The 19,219-nt window shown below is 44.7% G+C and overlaps 1 protein-coding gene across 1 annotated transcript in view; it reads right to left on the minus strand.

The window, feature by feature from the left end:
- Positions 1-4,186, minus strand: part of KCNK1 (potassium two pore domain channel subfamily K member 1) — a 59,821-nt gene extending 55,635 nt beyond the window's left edge. The window contains exon 1 of the mRNA XM_037510410.2: positions 3,817-4,186. Within this exon, the coding sequence (XP_037366307.1) occupies positions 3,817-4,171 (355 nt within the window). The 5' untranslated portion in view covers positions 4,172-4,186. The remainder of the gene's footprint in view (positions 1-3,816) is intronic.
- Positions 4,187-19,219: the final 15,033 nt, after the last annotated feature.

The following is a 19,219-nucleotide window of genomic DNA, read 5'->3' on the forward strand; positions in this document are numbered from 1 at the left end:
CACTAATTCTATTAAAGTTCTTCACACTAAAAGTTGGCTTTCTCTTTATGCGGCGGATGGCAGAACCCCATTTTGGAGAGTGCAAGTTTGGGGTTTCCTGGGGTGCCCCTCTATTGCATGTGCTAACACATTTCCCCCACTGAAAACAATTTTAAACCAAGGATAAATGCCCCATCACCTTTTCCCACCTTCTCTTTTTTGAAAACTACCAATGTTGCTAGTTCTCTACCTGAGTAATCAAAAGTCACCATGCAACAAGTCAAATTCAGTTTCTCTACTGAGCACATAAAGTGCTTTAAAATATCTCTTTGTGATAGGGGTAAGGCGGCATACTGGAAAAAGACACCACTACAGACATGACAGAAACAGGGACCAAGCCAGCCCTAGTGCTTCACCTTGACCAAGCAGCCAGATATGCCAGCTTTCCATTCATATGCATACAAAATTACATTTCCACCAGGCATTCCTCATCATGACATAGCCTTGCTTGGGGGGACCCGAGGGGGGGTTGAATAAAAAGGCCAACTGACAGTAAACTGATAAGACAAATTGTTCTTAAGGGTGAATGAGACTGCTCAGAATTTTATATGGCTACTAAAGACATCTTTAATAAAATTATTTCTCACTTCCCAAGTGTTACCAAGACATCATTTCCTTAATCCTTGGGGGAAAAAATTCAGTTTAAAAGTAATGTGATATTATAAAAGAAACAACAGGTCCTAAATGGAGTCATTTATGCCAAGCCCCATCAAAAGGTAATACATGACCTAATTACAATTTCAACCTCTTCCAAAAGTGTAATTTTAAACCAATCAATCTGGAGTTCACTGGTGAACACTAGCAGGGTTATCCATAGAAGCGCCCCCAGCCCTGCCTTCCCAAGAGGGAAGGGGGATTTGCCTGGAAAAAAAATCTTTCTTTTGCTTTTCCTACCCTCTTTTGGACTATAAAAGCTTCCATTTTCTACAACCCCTGGCAGAGCTCCTCAACTTGCTGGAAGGGATACTGCCCAATTCATGAGTCCTTTAATAAAGTCAGTTTGATATCTAAATATATTTGAGTGAGGGCCTCCCCGGTGGTACAGTGGGTTGAGCGCAGCACTGTGAAGCTGTCCGTAGCCTCTGTAGCGTGGGTTCAATTCCAGCCAGCCAGGGAAAAACCCACATGGCGAGCAGACCTCTCCTGTTGTGCCCGCTGCTCCCCTCAGCAGTGTATTTCAGTCAATCTGCCTGTTCTGCTCCCCACTCTGTCTATGGTGAATCCTCTCACCCTCCCACACCTCTGGCCTGTAACCCAGCTCTTGTATAAAAATAAATCTTGAATAAATATATTGGGTGGATTTTTTTTAGCATTGAGAAATTCCTCAGTCTCTATCCTCTCCCTTTTTTGTACAAAGTCCTCCCTTCTAAAAAGGTGAAAGTGTATTGCACTGTTTCTTCTGTTCTCTTATGAGCCTCACACAGGTGTTGCTATAGCTAATTCACACATACCTGGCAGAACAGAGAATGCCTCATGCATGTGCCATAGAAAGTGTGCATAAGTCTTTGTTTTTAAACCTATAGCATGTTTGACATCTATTTGACAGAGACTCATGAACCACAATTCCAATTTATTTGCGTTCTATAGTATTTTTCCAGAGACTATTTATCTAGTAACTATGTATACCTGCTTTATTCTAAAAATTGTCTGATCTTCTGCCACAAGAAAAAGCATTTTGATAGCATCTGGAACATCAAAGGTGCCAGCTAATATATCTGCACAAAACCAACAGAAGACTGTCTTTGATCTAGAATAGAACTTTAAAGTCTACTTGAGCCCTATTTGAATTAGTAAGTTTGATTCTATTCTATCAATGACAAGAATTCATTGATTTGCTAATTTTACAAACCAAGAGGCATCTTTTTCATCTCATTTATCCTTAAGTGCCCCTTGCACTGATTTCCTAAATGAACTCTTGTTTTTCATGAATACGGACTTTCTTAGGAATTACAATGCAATCTGAATACCAATATTCAGATGTCTATTCCCTTTTTTTTTTTTAAGAAGAATTGCAGTTTTTCCTCATTAAAGAAGGGAGCAGGAGAGAACCTGGGAAATAATTATAGATTCCAAGATGTAAACTAATGCTTTGGGCATTTATTTAGATGTTTATGACACTGAGAGGACACAAGAGCTGCATTCCTATGTAAGGTCTCACCCAGAAAAACCAAAGATAGTCTTTTCCTCATACCATGACAACATATTTAGTCCTGTTTGTTCTTTAAAATACAAGGGAAGTGCTAAAAGTCATCATTCTTCACAATGTTTAACCAACATTGTGACCCAGTTGTACACTTCCTGGAAACACTGCTGTGGAGAATGAATGATTCTCACTTCAGCATAAACCCAGCTCCAAAACAGGCCTGGTGACTTTTCACTGATCTGAGGAACAGCTAAGTAAAGATAACAACGTCAGACTAAGGAAGCTGTGTGGGCAAGTTGAAAAGTAAGGTAACAGGTCTGTCTTGTTTAGGGCTACCTTTCAGATGATTTTTAAAAAAATCACTAAAAAAATTACTATTTTACTTGGGTTTATTTCAGGGTCAACTCACAACAGTTTAGTAATCCATGCCAGACTTCTGAACCATGGTGTTACAAGAGCTATGTGGACTGAGTACTATGGCTGATGACCAAATAATTAATAGGGTTTACCCCAAGAGGGTTATAAACACATAAATCCTGGAAGGTGGAAAGGGGGTGGGGTGAAGGCAGAGTTGGAATAACACAAAGCTGATTCACCTGTAAAGGTGCTGGGGGTGGGAGAGGTTAGAAAGTGTTCCTTTCTGGGAAATCCCAAGGCCCAGATTCCAGGACTACACTGGTAACTAGGAAGTGTGTGACCTTGGGCCAGTCGAGATGATTATTCAAAGACTTGATCGAATGGATGAAGCGACAGGACTGCCCTGAACAGTTTGAGATACTTTCCAGGGTCCAGGTGCCAATTTATAGATATCTCCACCCAGGTGTGTGCATGGCAGCAGAAATTCAGCTTTCACTCATCTAAACTGGCACCATGACAGCACGGGCTAGAAGCTGGCCTCCTGCTGGCCTCCTGCACCGGCCTCTGCACCCGAGGACGCTCCTCCAGAGAGCGTCCTGCTGGGTGAGCAGTGCGGGTAGGGGGAGTGGCGCTGCGAAGTTGAAGGATGGCCACGCACACCTAAAGTTGAAAATACTGCTGAATCAGGGTGCCCCCATTTTGCCAGATCAAGGGAATCAGATGCTTTCTTCCCTCACCCCTCCTCCTCCTCTTAAAAGAAACCGGATCGGTCTGTCCGCTCAGAGGTCACCTGCAAAGAGCAGGATGATGTCACCGGGCAACCCTTAAAACTGTGCCCAAGGTAGAATACAGCTGAAATAGCTGTGCACCATCAAAAAAGACGAGGCACCCCACGGAAGGTGACCCTTTTAGGCTTTATTATTAGATTCTGCAGTCTCGGCCCTGCCGGATGGGGTCAGGGGGAAGGTGAGCGATTCGGAGCTCTGGAGTTTCCACCATCCCCCGGTCTCGCCGCGCGGCAGCCAGGATGGCAGATTCGAGCCGGACGGTGGGGAACAGGGGGGGATCGCGAAAAAAGGAACGCACTCCATAAAGTCCTCGCTAAAGGGCTTAGGGACCGCTCCCGAGAGTTAGGGGAGGTAAACCCAAGTCAAGTTCCCAGGCCCCCCCGCCGGCTTCCGGCTCCGCGGTACCTGCGCCCCCGGAGTCCCCGCGAGGAGTCGGGGGCGCAGAGGGTGCGGGGGGCCACGCGGCCGGGGGCGCGGCGGGCCTCCTACCTGTGGTGGAAAGCACCGTGCTGGCGAAGAACAGAGCGGAGGTGAAGTCCCAGTTCCAGTTGCCCGAGGCGTTGCTGAGCACCGATACGCCGTAGTTGCTGGCCTCCAGCACCCGGCCCAGGAACTGCTCGAGCTGCTGCTCCGACAGGCACTCGTGATCCTCCAGGAAGCGCCGCTTTAGCTTGCGCAGCTCCTGGCGCAGCAGGTCCTCGTAGGGCAGCTCCACCGAGGAGAAGACCACGGCGCCGAACACCAGGTAGAGCAGGTAGCCGAGCACCAGGAAGCCGAAGCACCAGGCCGAGCGGTGCCGCTCCACCAGGCGCACGCACGAGCTGCCGGCCAGGGACTGCAGCATCTTCCCCAGCCGCCGCCGCCAGCCACAGCCCAGGCCCACGCCGCAGCCCGGCCGGTGCGCCGCCCGCCCCGCCGCCCCGCAGCCCGCAGCCCCGCAGCCCGGCAGCCCCGCGCCGCCCCCGCCCAGCCCCGCGCGCCCGCCGCCCGGCTCGCGCCCGCCCGCCCGCCCCGCTCCCGGGCAGCGCCGTCGGCCTGCGATTGGCCGGCTCGCAGAGGTTTTTCTTCCCTCTTTTCCTGTTTCCTTGCAATATCAAAAGCCCAGATGATGTGGCGCTGACGTGGTGCCGGCTCAGGTAACTCGAGAGTCCACGGAGACCGCGCGCAAACTTGGCCCGAGCGCAGGTGCCAAGCGAGCCGCCCCGACGTCCCCGCCCCGCGCCGGGGCCGGCGGGAGGGAGGGGGTCTGGCCGCGGGCGGGGAGGGAGGGGGCAGGAGGGGCGAGGAGGGAGGGAGTGGCCTCCGGACAGCGCGCTGAGTGTCCAAACCCGTGTCCAGCGACACCTGTTTCTCCGTTTCTTTTTAATCAAAGCCACTCTTCCAAAATAGCCAGCGCTGGAAGGCTTTCCTCTTCCATCTGTCTTCTTGGCTTGAGGCTGGAGCAATCTGGTGCCTATGGTGATGATTCCAAGCTCAGGGTGGGAAGGCTCCTTGGATCGTAGAAGTCTCTTCCTAGCCCTTTCGTACCATTCACAATCTCAGATCCCATTCTCACAGGATCTGGGAATAAGGGGGAGTTTGAAAGAGTCACTTTTTTGAACAACTCTTTAAAACACGAAGAGCGGATAAAAATCCCAGTATGCCAACTGCCTGAAGAAACTAAACTTTTCCAGGAGTTTCTTTTTAAGGTTGAAGAGTGTTGGTGAGCCGCCTTATCTTAGCTGAGAGTAAAATTGGGTGCCCCTTTTTTGGAAAAGAAAATCGGTGAGATGTTTCAACATCCTTGAAAGAATGTGTTTATTCTGACACCAAGATGTGTCCTAGAAAAAAGAGAGGCAAAGGTATAGAGGCAAGATGGTTCACTAACTATATATGTATATGTGAGTATCTGTGTTATATATATGAGGTATGTGTGTATGAATGTGTGTATGAAATAATAAAGGCTCAGCATATTCTAAATGCTCCCAAATAGGAAGATGGTTAAGTAAATGATGGTCTCTATACAGCATGAATACCATATAGCCAACTATTAAAGATGTGTTTGGAGACTTGAAACATGATCAATCTTATGTATAGAATACAGACGGTTTCTTAGGTAAAGAATCTCAAATATGGGGCCTAGGGGTTAAGTCTCAGCACTGTCATCAAGATGGCTCACCCTAATGGGAGTTGGATCCTGGGCCAGGGAGCTAAACCACATGTTGTGCAGCAGACGTCTCCTGTTTTACCTACTGCTTCTCTTAGCAGTGTATTTCAGTATATCTGCCTGTTCTGCCCACTACTTTGTTGCTAATGAATCCTCTCACCCCTGCACCTCTGGCCTATACCCCAGTTCTTCCATGCATAAATAAATAAGTAAATCTTATTTAAAAATCTCAAGTATGTAAAATATTTGTAGTTTGATTTGTAAAATAGAACTGTATCAGCATCAGATATTGATGGCATGGAAATAAATCTAATAGTTGTGGAGTACATAGGTAACTTTCATTTCTTGTACATTTTCATATTTTTCTGATTATCTACAGTGACCATGTATTATTTTGTAATCAGAAAGAGCACTAAAAACCAGAACTGTGCAATCATGTGTTTCAGTTGTTAGCTGACTAGCTGCCTACTTTACTGGTTTCTAAAAAAACTAGTATTTTGTGTTTATTTAGAAGTTTCCCTGGAAATATTTAATGTACCTGTGGGTGACTCTTCACTTTCAGTAACATTACCTCTTATTTTATTCAGAGGGTTCAATCCAACCTCCCATTACTTCTTTTTTATTTTTAAAATTTATTTATTTATGCATACAAGAGCTGGGGTACAGGCCAGAGATTCAGGGGGGTGAGAGGATCCACCAGAGACAGAGTGGGGAACAGAACAGGCAGGTCAACTGAAATATACTGCTGAGGGAAGCAGCGGGCAAGCCAGGAGAGGTCTGCTGCGCCATGTGGGTAGCTCCCTAGCCAGGACTGGAACTTGTGCTGCAGTGGCTGGGGATAGCTTCATAGGCTGCGTCTTAATCCCTTGTGCCATCATGGAGACCCCCATTACTTCTTTGTATTCCAAAATCTCTTTTTTTTTAATCAACACTACTTTTTATTCATTCTTGCTTGCTTGTTTTTAATCCCCAAATCTCTTAATCAGCAGCCCTTTTCCTTTCCTTTTACCTTGGAGAAAATAAGCACCTTCTCATTTTCCGGGTGAAGTAGCCCTCCACTCCCACTTCCTCTGTCTCCTGGACCCCTCACCTCATTAGCCAGTCCCCTACTCTTTTGGAACTTGAATTGCTCTCTCTCTAGTCACTCCTTTCTCTTAACCTAAGAAATCAGGTCAAGTCTCCATTGTCCTATAACATCTGTCTCTGCAACGAGCTTTATAACCCTCGCATCTCTACCCCCATCCTTGATCTTTGCCAGTTTGACATGACATGCTGGGGGGGGGGGTTCTATTTATTCCTTAGGTCACCTCCTCCGGCACACCCTCATCATTTTCCTTTTGCCTTTCCCTGTGCCTCTTCTCCCATGTTATTCTTTCCATGCTCTTCTTGCCTCAGTGTCTCTGCTCATATCTTCTGGCCCATCTCTTCTCCAGCTCCATCTGTGATGCAATACCTATTGCTCAGGGCCTGACTTTCATAACCAACCTCATCCACAACAGTCTGAGACCCTGAGGGGATGTGATTTCTTCCTCCTGTGAGACCATATAACCCTCAGAATATCACAGTGTGGAGGTTAACATCTGTATGCACAGTTAAGGCTTTATCACCATACAGGGAAATATACATGTACATACATGGCAGCCTTTAAACATGGTTGCAAATTGTTTGACCCTCTCCTTACCCAAAGTAGGGTTACTGTGTTGCGTGATTTCAAAACCTAAGACTATAGGTAGAAGTGGAAAACAGTGTGTGAGTGATCCGATGGGACCTTGGTGCTGCCCTGCAGCAAGAGATCTGCCGATTAGAGTGTGGAGCTGGGGGTGGACTGAGGAATAACAACACTTGTATAGTTCTGGCTCTCCAGGTTGACTGTCGCCCCTCCTCTTCCTGGCTCGCTGCTCTGGACAGGTGCACCTGTCCTCAGGGACATTAACATGCTCAACATTAAGATTTTTTTCTTCTTTTAAAACCTTTCCCCCATATGCTTTCTCTGTACTATGCTGCCAACTAACTCCTTCCCTCCTAGGCTCCTCCAGGCACCATACCAGCTGGGCAGGCAGTCCTGCTGCCCACCCCCTTCACAGCATGCAACAGGCCTACCCAACCATTTCTCAGGAAATAAAAAAAGGAATATGGAAGTAAACTAAGAGATGGGTGCAGAGATTCATAAGAAGAGGCAAAGGAGGGCTGGCAGTGGGGTGAAGTAGGTGGGAGTGTAGGTTAGAGCAGGCAGGGGTTGTTTTTTGTATCAGTGTTCTCATTAAATGACATAATTTGGGGACAGGTGACCAGGCTTTGTGAGAAACAAACCTTGCACTTGGCATAGAGCCTTGCTAGCTCATCTGACATAGAGCTAATGAAATACATGAGCACTATTGTGCTGTATGATAATTAGGCACACACAGCAAGCAGCTCATGTAAATGGTTTAATTATTTCAACAGGTTGAGGTGATGAGAACAATTTGTAAGGTGGTAGTTCCATGAGAAAGTCTTTCATTTGGGATCAAAAGGTGAATTTTAGGGCCTCCCTGGTGGTGCAGGTGGTTGAGCACAGCGCTGTGAAGCTGTCCGCAGCCTCTTCAGTGCCAGCTTGATCCCCACCGGCCTCAGAGCAACCCACATGGCGAACAGACCTCTCCTGTCTCACCCGCTGCTCCCCTCAGCAGTGTATTTCAGTCAGTCTGCCTGTTCTGTTCCCCACTCTGTCTCTGATGAATCCTCTTACCCTCCCACGCATCTGGCCTGTACCCCAGCTCTTGTATAAATAAAATAAATCTTTTTTAAAAAAATAGGTGAATTTCATAAACACAGGGTTGGGGAAACCCAGTCTATCAGCAGCAAGTAGGAGTGTTCGTGTTTTTACTAACATTTTACTAAAAATGTTAGCATTTTTAATTCCCCTCTGGGTTTATACCTGACAGCACTGAAAGATTTTTAAAGAGGTAATTGCACAACCATGTTCATAGCAGCATGATTCACATAGTGGAGGGGCGGGTGCAACCCAACTGTCCCATTAACAGATGAATGGATAAGCAAAAGATAGCCTATATTTGCAATGGAATTTTTTTTTTTAATCTTTTAAAAGATGAGTTGATTAGGAAAATGAGAATGAAAAAGAGAGGTACTTGCATAGTCACAGGCAGGCAGGAGAGATGCTGCAATGGAATATTTTCAGCCTTAAAAAAGAATTCTGACATACACTACACCATGAGTGAACTTTGAGGCTAGCTGTTAAATGAAATAAGACAGTCATCAAAGAACACATACCGCATGAGTCCACCCACATAAGGTTTCTAGAGGAGTCAAATTCATGGAGATAAAAAGTAGAAGCAATTGTGGTTGCTGGGCCTAGGTGCAGAGGGGACAGGAGTTCAGTGGATAAATTTTGCAAGATGAAAAGGTCCTACAGGTGGCTAGCGGTGGTGGTTGCACAGCAACAGATATGTTCCTAATGGCCCTAAACAATACATTTTAAAAATAGCTAAGGCATTACATTTTATGTTGTATGTATTTGACCACAATAGTTAGCATTTGGGTTGACAGTCGGGACAAAGGCATTAAGAGTAGCCAGAAAATGTCCCACCAGCCACGGGCTCCAAGCTGTAGGGTGATGTGAGGCTCTCAAGTAGAATCTTCCACTTGCAGGGAGTGTTGGGAGGTACAGGTGCGGCACAGCACATGTGACCTCAGAGAGCTGGCACACATCAGGTGGGAGTCTCCTGAATGGTGATGGGTCTGGAAATACTCTTGGAAGACATGGCAAGAACATTCCAAATGTTTACTCCAAGGAAAGAAAATTTAGAATGATCTGAGAGCTGCAACAGAGAACAAAAATCTATGAATTTATTCTGTATATCTTCAAAAGACTGAGCTAAGATTAATGGGTGGGAGATACAGTGTGTAAGATTTTAAAATTACTATAGGAACCTCCGTGGTGGCTCAGGGGTTAAAGACAGCACTATCAAGCTATTGCCAGCCACTGCAGCAAGAGTTCAATCCAATCCCCTGCTGGCTAGGAGCAACCCACATGGCACAGCAGACCTCTTCTGCCTCATGCGCTGCTCCCCTCAGCAGTGTATTTCAGTAGATCTGCCTGTTTTGCTCCCCATGCTCTCTGGTGAATCCTCTCACCCCCCTGCACCTCTGGCTTATACCCCAGTTCTTGCATGCATAAATAAATAAATCTTTTAAAAAAAATAAAAATCACTATAAAAAATATTTGACTTTGGGCCTCCCCAGTGGCGCAGTGGGTTGAGCAGCATGCTGTGAAGCTGTCCACAGCCTCTGCAGCATGGGTTCAATTCCCCGGTCGGCCAGGGAGAAACCCACATGGTGCAGCAGACCTCTCCTGCCTCGTCCACCACTCCCCTCAGCAGTGTCTTCGGTCCGTCTGCCTGTTCTGCTCCCCGCTCTGTCTCTGATGAATTCTCTCACCCTCCCATGCTGCTGATCTGTACCCCAATTCTTGTATAAATAAATAAAAAATCTTTAAAAAAATATTTGACTTGACTATCAGTAGGATGAGTTGCCTCTAGAACAGTGAGGTCCTTGCCATGAGTGTTAAAGAAGGCAAACGATCACAAATCCGGAAAGTAGAATAGAGTCATTTAAGATTCTTTCCAAGATTGAGACTACAGTTGCAGTACACACAAGGTCAAATGTGTGGGGAAGAAAAGGCTGAAGCGCAATGTTGCACTGAGGGCCTCTGAAAATTGTTGGATTCCTAATCAGAGATGAGCGACATGCTGCAGCCCTTGAACCCCCAACTCCCAGGGGGTGCCTTGTCCAGGGGTCAGGGCACCCTGACAGAGCAGACCCCCAGCTTCTCTGTCATCTTTGGCACAGGGTGTTGCCATGCTCTCCCTTATGATGTGAAGGTGTCCAGCCCATGAGCAGTGCAGGTAAGACTCAGCCTCTAGGCAGGGTCTGGTCACTGAGAAGTAAGCACTAGGTGACCCCTGTCTGCGTCCTCATGCTCCTGCAGGCCTGTGACAGACAGGACATCCCTGGCTGAGCGATGCTCATAATTTCCCTGCCCTCACATCTGACTCTTGGTCATGACTCCCAATTGCACTTTCCCTGTGAATGTTAAAACACACTTGATCCCTGCTTACCTCTTATCCAGAATACCCTCCTGGTTAGAGTGTAGGGGAGGGGGCTCAGTGGACTATGGTAGAAGATTCTTGGGGTTTTGGTGGGGGAAGTAATGTGATAAAATACATTTGTAGAGGTGTGCAACTATACTCCTAAAACATGGACAATATTGTAAATCAGCATTACCTCAATAAGCATATGAGAAAGAGAGAAAAGAAAAAAGGACTCTGTTGGAAGCAAGAACGGCTGGTGATAGAGGAAATGGAAGGTGAAAAATGGGAATTTTCAAAGTTAGAATAAACAGAGATGTTGAGGGCCTCCCTAGTGGTGCAAGGGGTTAAGATGCAACCTATGAAGCTATCTGCAGCCACTGCAGCATGAGTTCGATCCCCAGCCAGGGAGCAACCCACATAGCACAGCAGACCTCTCCTGACTTGCCGACTGCTCCCCTCAGCAGTGTGTTTCAGTAAATCTGCCTGTTCTGCTCCCCATTCTGTCTCTGGTGGGTCCTCTCACCCTCACCCCTCACATCTCTGGCCTGCACCCCAGCTCTTGTATGCATAAATAAATAAATCTAAAAAAAATAGAGATGTTGAAAGATTGTAACATCTGCTGCTGTGCCCAGCAATGTCCATAGGGAGGGTGTTCCCCACCTGTGCAATGCATGTCCCTCCCATACCCTCCCTTTCCTCAGAGGGGGCCAGAATCAACTGTGAGAACAGAACCCACTATTGTCACCTTCCTGTTCTCTCAAATGCCTCATCCTATCTCTACAAAACCAGGCCATGTTGGGCCTCCCTGGTGGCACAGGGGTTAAAGTCTTAGCACTATCAAGCTATTTACCTACATGGCTCAGCAGACCAATGTATATAAAAGCAGAGGTGTAGGCCAGAGGTATGGGGGTGATAAGATTCACCAGAGACAGAGTGAGTAGCTGAACAGGCAGATCTATTGAAATACACTGTTGAGGGGAGCAGTGGGGAGACAGGCGAGGTCTGCTGTACACATAAATAAATAAAATAAATCTTAAAAAAAAAAAAAACAGGCCATGTGTCTGAGCAATTTGGAATGGGCATACCTGGACTTGATTATTCTAAGATTTTAGTCCATTACAGTGTGTGTGTGTGTGTGTGTGTGTGTGTGTGTGTGTGTGTTTGCGCGCGAGCACACACATGCGTAAGGGGTGGCTCTAGTGCTAGAAAAGAGAAAAGACTTGGCTAGTATCCCTTTTCGCTTCCTGGAGTAGCCTGACCCTGGCTGTTGGGAATGCAGGTGCTTTAGTGTCCCGCCCCACCTAGATCAACAGCATCTAGAGCCTGTGCTTTAAGTTCTTTAACAACACAGGACGGTGCACTTCATGAGCTACTGTGCGTATAGGTGACACAGGTCAGCACTACAGACATGGCACCACGAGGCATCTGGGCAGGTTTCCAGCAGAGCGGTTTCATATGGAAGGGCAGCCTCCACCTTTGCAGAAACCTACCTACTCAGAGAGAAAAAGTTCAACTCTGAGCACATGAAAAATCCCCACCTAGTCCCCCTGACCGCAGGACCAGGACTCCAAGTGAAGTCTGTAAATGCTCACTTCTCACATTAAAGAGTCTGCTATATTGGTACTTCCCGTACATCATAGAGTTTTAGTTTGCTCCTCCTCACATGACACTAACCCTTCTTTAACTATTATTTTTAATGAAATATGTGGATTTTGTCTGGATCCTTATTCGATTTATTTTTATTTTTTGCGTAGAAAAGCTGGGGTGCAAGCCAGAGGTATAGGGTGGGAGGTAAGAGGTTTCACTAGAGACAGAGTGGGGAGCAGAACAGGCAGATCTACTGAAATACACTGCTGAGGGAGCAGAATGGGAGACAGGAAAGGTCTGCTGTGCCATATGTGGTTAGCTCCCTGGCTGGGATCAAACTCAGGCCTTGGCAGTGATAGCGCTGAGACCTAACCCCTAGGCCACAAGGGTCACCTTCTTTAACCATTAAAACACAAAAGCCTATTGCTCCTCCCTCCAAATCCATGCTACACACATTATCTGTGCAGGTCACTGGGTCCCTATCATACATGTCCTAGTGTCATTTTTATGAGTTCATGCTTGTTTCCCCTGGAGACTGTACACTCTTAAGAGGAATCCCTGTGACTCCTTGTTCTTCACAATGCAGCACAATTCTGTCACATGATATGTGTTTAGTAAATTTCTTTTTTTTTTCCCTAAAGATTTATTTATTTATGCATACAAGAGCTGGGGTACAGGCCAGAGGTGCGGGGGTGAAAGGATTCACCAGAGACAGAGTGGGGAACAGAATGGGCAGATTGACCAAAGTACACTGCTGAGGGGAACAGCAGGCAAGCCAGGAGAGGTCTGCTGCGCCATGTGGGTTGCTCCCTGACCAGCTGTGGATTGAACGCGTGCTGCAGAGGCTGGGGATTGCTTCATAGTGCGGTGCTTAACCCCTTGTGCCACCAGGGAGGTCCTGTTTAGTAAATTTCTTTGATTGTTTGATTCAGAAATAATCATAGTGATTGCATTTTGGAGGGGAGAGGAAGCATTGTTTAGTAAAAAATATTTTTAGAACCATGTTCAACCACCCTGTTATTGCTTTAAATTTGAGCACACTGGTTCTTAGGGTAAGTAAGGGTCCTAGACATAGCATAAGGGGCCATTCACAGGGAATTATTTATTTTGGGGGTATTTTTCTTCTATTGATTCTAGGATTTTTCATATATAAAGAAAATCTTCCCAGTTCTTTCTTATTTTATGGAAGGCAAAGATCCTCTATTAGAACTTTCATTTTAAATGTCTTCCCTATCCATCATCATCAAAATAAATAAATAAAATGCCCTTTTACAGATTCTAGAAGGAGCAAGACTGTGGTCATGACCTATCTCTAAGGTGACAAGGGATAGCATTTGAACCAAAGCCAGTCAAACAATGATGGTCTGTCTACCAGTCAGATTCACTGAACTTATTTGAAAACCCAAGAAGGATTTTTAGGCAGGGGTGGGCATCGGTACTGAAAGAGACCAGGTGGAAGAGGAAGAAAGTCCTTGAGTGAAAAACAAGGAAAGGAAAGACACAGAAGCAAAAACAAGCTTCAGTAAACAGATAGCAGTGGAAGGAGATTGAAAACTAAATAGGAGGTGAGAAAGCAAAAATAGAAAAGGTAGACAATATTTCCAAAGAGTTTGTGAAAAGGGAGGAGAAAGAGCAAAAGTTAGAGGTTAGAACTTACCCTGTGTTATCTATTATTGTAAGACGAGAGAGATTTTAACACAAAGACATTGAGAAAAGTTTAGAAGGGGACCAAAGATGGAGCAGGAAGAAATACAGGGCATAGAAGTGACCTCAGACAAAGGAGGAGAGATACTAACCAAGAGCAGAGTCAAGGGTAGGCAGCTTCTGGAGGACACAAAGTAGGGAGGGAGAGATGTGCCATCATGAAGCAGCTGGAAACCTTATTCAGAGTAGTTTCAGGGGCCCCAAGAGCCATTGCAGTGAAGGAAAAGGAGATGGAGAAGTCAGGACCTTAAGCCCAAAACATTAATTTGAGTTAATCCATGAAAGAGAGGGACCCCATGGATGAGGCTATAAGATAGAGGTCTTGTGCGATTGTATGTGTGTGCATGTGTGTTTTATGTTTAAGACATGAGAGAATTGAGTGTGTTGTACTGCAGTAAAGGAGCCAGTGGAGAAGCTGAGTTTGGGGCAAGAGAAGAGGAGACAACTGATTAAGAATGGTTCCAGAGAAAACAATCCATTGCAGAGAAGTGGGAGAAAAGCAAAAGGTTGGATTTGTCATTCATCTATTTTGAAATAGAAATTGTACACCTGTCATGGAACAAGAATTATGCTAGCTGTGGGGAATATAATAGTGAGCAAAATGGTTAGGTTTCCTGTCTTAAAGGAACAATATTCACATGCGAGGGTCAAACAGTAGATAGATATGAAGATTAATGCTCAGGAATGATAAGGCACATTACAAGGAGATCTGTCTGTGGGGATCAGAAAAGCTTCCCTGAGTATGTGTTGTTGGAGCTGAGTCAAAATATGATAGGGATTAAAGACAAAAAGAAAGAGATGAGACTCAGGGAACTGGCTTCAACTGATTTTGAAAAGATACTAGGATGGCAGACAAAGCCAAATCAAGCAGAATCTTGTAGGGAAGGTTAAGAATTCAGTTCTTACATAAGACCTGAAACCATAAAATACATAGAAGGAAATATAGGTGAAACACTACGTGATTTGCATATCAAAGACATCTTTACAGACACATCACCCAAAGCAGTGATAGTGAAGGCAAAGATAAACAGCTGGGACTACATCAAATTAAAGAGCTTCTGCACAGCAAAAGAGACAATAACAAAACCAAAGAGAAACCCCACCAACTGGGAGAACATTTTTGCACCCAACACTAATGATAAAGGACTGATCACAAAAATCTGCAAAGAGCTAATGAGACTCAACAACAACAAAGAAAATAACCCAGTCAAAAAATGGGCAGAAGAGCTACAAAGAAACTTCTCTGAAGAGGAAATGCAAATGGCCAACAGGCATATGAAAAAATGTTCAACATCACTTGTCATCAGGGAAATGCAAATCAAAACTACCATGAGATACCATCTTACACCAGTGAGAATGGCACATAAAAAAACTAGCAACAACAAATGTTGGCGAGATTGTGGAGAAAAAGGAACTCTTCTGCACTGTTGGTGGGAGTGCAAACTGGTCCAACCACTATGGAGAGCTGTGTGGAGATTTCTTGACCTACTAAACATAGAGCTTCCACATGATCCAGCAATTCCACTCCTAGGTATTTACCCAAAGGACACAGAAACATCCATTCCAAAGAACACCTGCACCCCTATGTTTATAGCAGCACTGTTTACAATAGCTAAGCTTTGGAAACAGCCCAAATGCCCAAAAATAGATGACTGGATCAAGAAGATGTGGTACCTATATACCATGGAATATTACTCAGCAGTCAAAAAAGATAAACACATGCAATTTGCAGCAACATGGATGGTGCTGGAAGGGATCATGCTCAGCGAAATAAGCCAGAAAGAAAAAGAAAAATACCAGATGGTCTCACTCATAGCAGGAATCTAGAAAACTTAAATAAGGGACCAAGAAAATGAATAACTATAAGAAAGTGAAAATCAAAATCAACAAAAAACTATGAACCAGAGACACTTTTTGGGGGGTGGGGGCCGGGAGGGGAGGGATTGGGGTCAGAATGGGGCATGTGCAGTTGTATGGGGGAATATAGAAATAAAATTTATTATAAAAAAAAAAATTCAGTTCTTTTCCCTAGGAATCCAGGCAAGAATTCACAACACAGAATTTGCATTTTTACAGTGGTCACTTTGCACTGTGAAGAAAGGATCTGAGTGGAGTAGAAGTGGGTGCTGCTGAGCCCCTGGGTTGGGAGAGAGTGTCCCAGGAGAAAGGGCAGCACACTTCATATGCCGCCATGCAGTCAGGGCAGGGTTATTGTCCCGTCCTTAGCTCTAGATTCAGCCCTCAGTAAATGACTGTGGAAATGAAAATAAATGAATCCATGACTCTGAGCCAAGAGGCATAGACTTGAGAGGTCTCTAGGATTTGAGATTGAACTGAGTGGATGAATGGGCGGGGATGTGAGCGTAGGTAGTAAGAAAGGCATCAGATCTGTGGCTTGTGTATCAGTTTCCACGGTTGGTGATGTCATCAGTTGATGTCAGGAGCTCTGGAGAAGGATGTATGCAGGGGAAGCAGAGTATTTTGGTGTCAACGAAGCTAAGCATAAGGCTCTTTTCAGATATCCCAGGAAATGTCCCACAGGCATTTGTATACACAGGCCTGGAGCTCAGAGAATTTTGGGTGATAACATAAATCAAGTTGGCGGGTTATATAATTTGATATTCATAAATGGAACATTTTTAGATAATGATTCAGTTTTGGCTTTGCCATGGGAATGACTGGCTGAAGTTTAGCAAAGGAGTAAAGGAGGTCAAGAACACAGGCATGTTGGTGGCTGGCAGGGACACATACATGGATGTTAAATATTTTCCAGAAAGATGAGATATGAGAGCTAGCATACGCTGAGTGCTGAAGTCCCTGGAGACCTGGAAGCGATAAATAAAACCAAAGAAACAGCTGAGAAATAACCCCCAAGTGGTGTGAAGATGCTCAGGGAGAGTAAGGGGTACTTGATTAGTTTTAGAAGACTCAGGTTCCAATTTCTCAAAGATCTGCAGCTTAAGTGAGTCATTTAATATCCTTAATCCTCTTTTTCTTCATGTGCTGAACAAAGGAAAAAGAATAAAGAGGAGCGAAAATAACTCATCTTCTGTCTATATAGTGTCTGTATAGTGAGAATCGAGGAAAATAACTTTCACATCCATCTATAATTGAGCACACTAGCAAAAAGTAAGGGGTGGGCGAGATTAGTTTTCATAGTTGGAACCTAATAAAAGCCCCAAGTATTCGGAAGGTTAAAGGCAGTGTAAATTGGGTGGGGTTATTTAAAATGACTTCTGGAAGGACATCATTCTTGAGCTAAGACTTGAAGTAGCAGGTGGTGACTATGAACCTGTGTTTAAAAAAATGAGAAAATATTTAAGACAAGAATGAACAAGTAACAGATGGACCGTGAAAAATTAACTGAAGGCAGAATATGAGTAAATAAACAAAGTAGGAATAAAAGCTATAGATCTACTACTCCTTTATTTTTAGACCCAAATGTTATTCTTGTTTTCAAAGTACAGGACATCTTCGGTTATTCTTTTCAGTATTGCAGAGAGTGAATCTATTTTATACCAGAAAAGAGGATATCAGTGTACTTATCCGTATGTCAAAGCAATGGGAAAGAGATTTGTCACCATGCGTGGGCACCACAGCCTTAGCAAGCAGTAACTACAAAGAACTGAAATGCTGTGTGGTGCCTGCCTACCAGACCATTTCCCAAAACTCAACACCTGCAGCCTCTTTGGATTTTTGGTGAAAAAAATCATAACTATCATCTAGGGTCCTAATACACTAGGATATCCCAAATAAGAACACTGTGTTTCTCTCTCATGTGATTGAGTTGTTCCCACAGAATGTAAAATCACTAGAATTGCTGTGGTAGACTTTAGTCCCCATAAGAATTAAGTTCTGTTCTATTATTTTGTATGCTTGTCCTGTGTTTGCTTTTTTTTTTTTTTTATGATGAAAAATCATCTATTTGGAATTAGCCAGCTGGGCTCAATTTAGATCATCCCAATTTTCTTGGCCACATCCAAAGCATCATACCCAAGAGCCAGTCAAACATATGCTCCTTCTCTCCATTGGGTCTGGTCAAGTTGTTGAACTTGGTTGTAGTCAATGTCATAGAGCTTCTTCACAGCCTGTTTGATCTGGTGCTCATTGACCTTGCAAAGCAATGAACTATGAACACAGTGTATTGTCTGTCTACTTCATGGCTGACTCATTGCTCAAGGGGAACTTGATGATGGCATAGGGGTCAATGTTGTTTCTCTTGAGGATATTCTTCCTAGGATACTTGGACTACCTTCAGACCTGCAGTGTCTAGAGCCTCTGGAAGATGGGTGACATAACATTTTTTTTTTTTTTGGCTGTGGATACCTTTCCACACTTTCTTGGCCTTCAAAGTTGTTGCTTGGCTTTAGCTTTGGAGGGGCAAGGGCTTCCTTCTATGCTTTTGATGCCATCTTCATGAACAAGTCCATACTTGTTCTTAAAACAAATTCACATTAATGGGCATTCCCTGATGACCTCTGGCCACCTGCAATGTTGCCTTTGCACACTCCAGCAAAGAGGTAACAGACCCTAAAGATGGCCTGAGAGCTCCACTCCTGGCTACTTAGTCACATACTCATCTAGGTCCCAGTGCAAGGAGACTTCATAGATGGTATTATGGTAACTGTTTAGCTGACCTCAAACAAAAGAGGTTAACCTAGGTTATCCAGCAGATTTCAATGTAATCACATTGAGCCTTTAACATTATAAGAAAAAGGTCAAAGAATCAGAGATAGAGATAAGAAGGCAAGGGGAGGGCAGAGAGATTTGAAGCCTGCGAGGGACTTGACTCTTGTTGCTGACATTGAAGTGGTAACTTTTAGAAGCTGAAAACAATCCCCAGTCCACAGGCAGCATGGAATTGGGGACCTCTGTCCTGTAACAAAAGGAAATGGATTTTGCTGACAGTTCCAAGGAGCCTGGAAGGGGATTCTTCTCCGGCCTCCCCCAAGGCATGTGGCCCTGGAACATCTGAATTTCAGCCAGGTGAGACTAAGCAGAGGAAACTGACCCTCAGAATTCATGAAAAAACAACTCTATTGCATTATGATGTCAAGTCTGTACCAGTCATTTTAGCAGTGATAGAAAACCAGTACAAGTATATGTGTTGGACATGCGGGTAGAATTCCTGAATTTGGATGCCCTGGCACAGAGCAGCTGTGTAATGTTTAGTCTGTGTCTTCAGATGAAAATGAGGATAACGTTCACGCAAATGCATAGGCTTTTGAAGGAGTGTGTGTGCTAAGGGAATGGTCTGGAAAGCTTAAGTAAGATAATGTGAAAAATGTGCTTTGTAAACTAAGAGGTGCTAAGAAAAAATTTGTTGCCCCTGTCCCTCTTAGAACTACTTAACAATGATCAAGGACAA

Source organism: Talpa occidentalis, unplaced genomic scaffold (assembly GCF_014898055.3).
Source record: "Talpa occidentalis isolate TD23 unplaced genomic scaffold, MPIMG_talOcc4v2.1 talOcc4.14, whole genome shotgun sequence".
Lineage (NCBI taxonomy): Eukaryota > Metazoa > Chordata > Mammalia > Eulipotyphla > Talpidae > Talpa > Talpa occidentalis.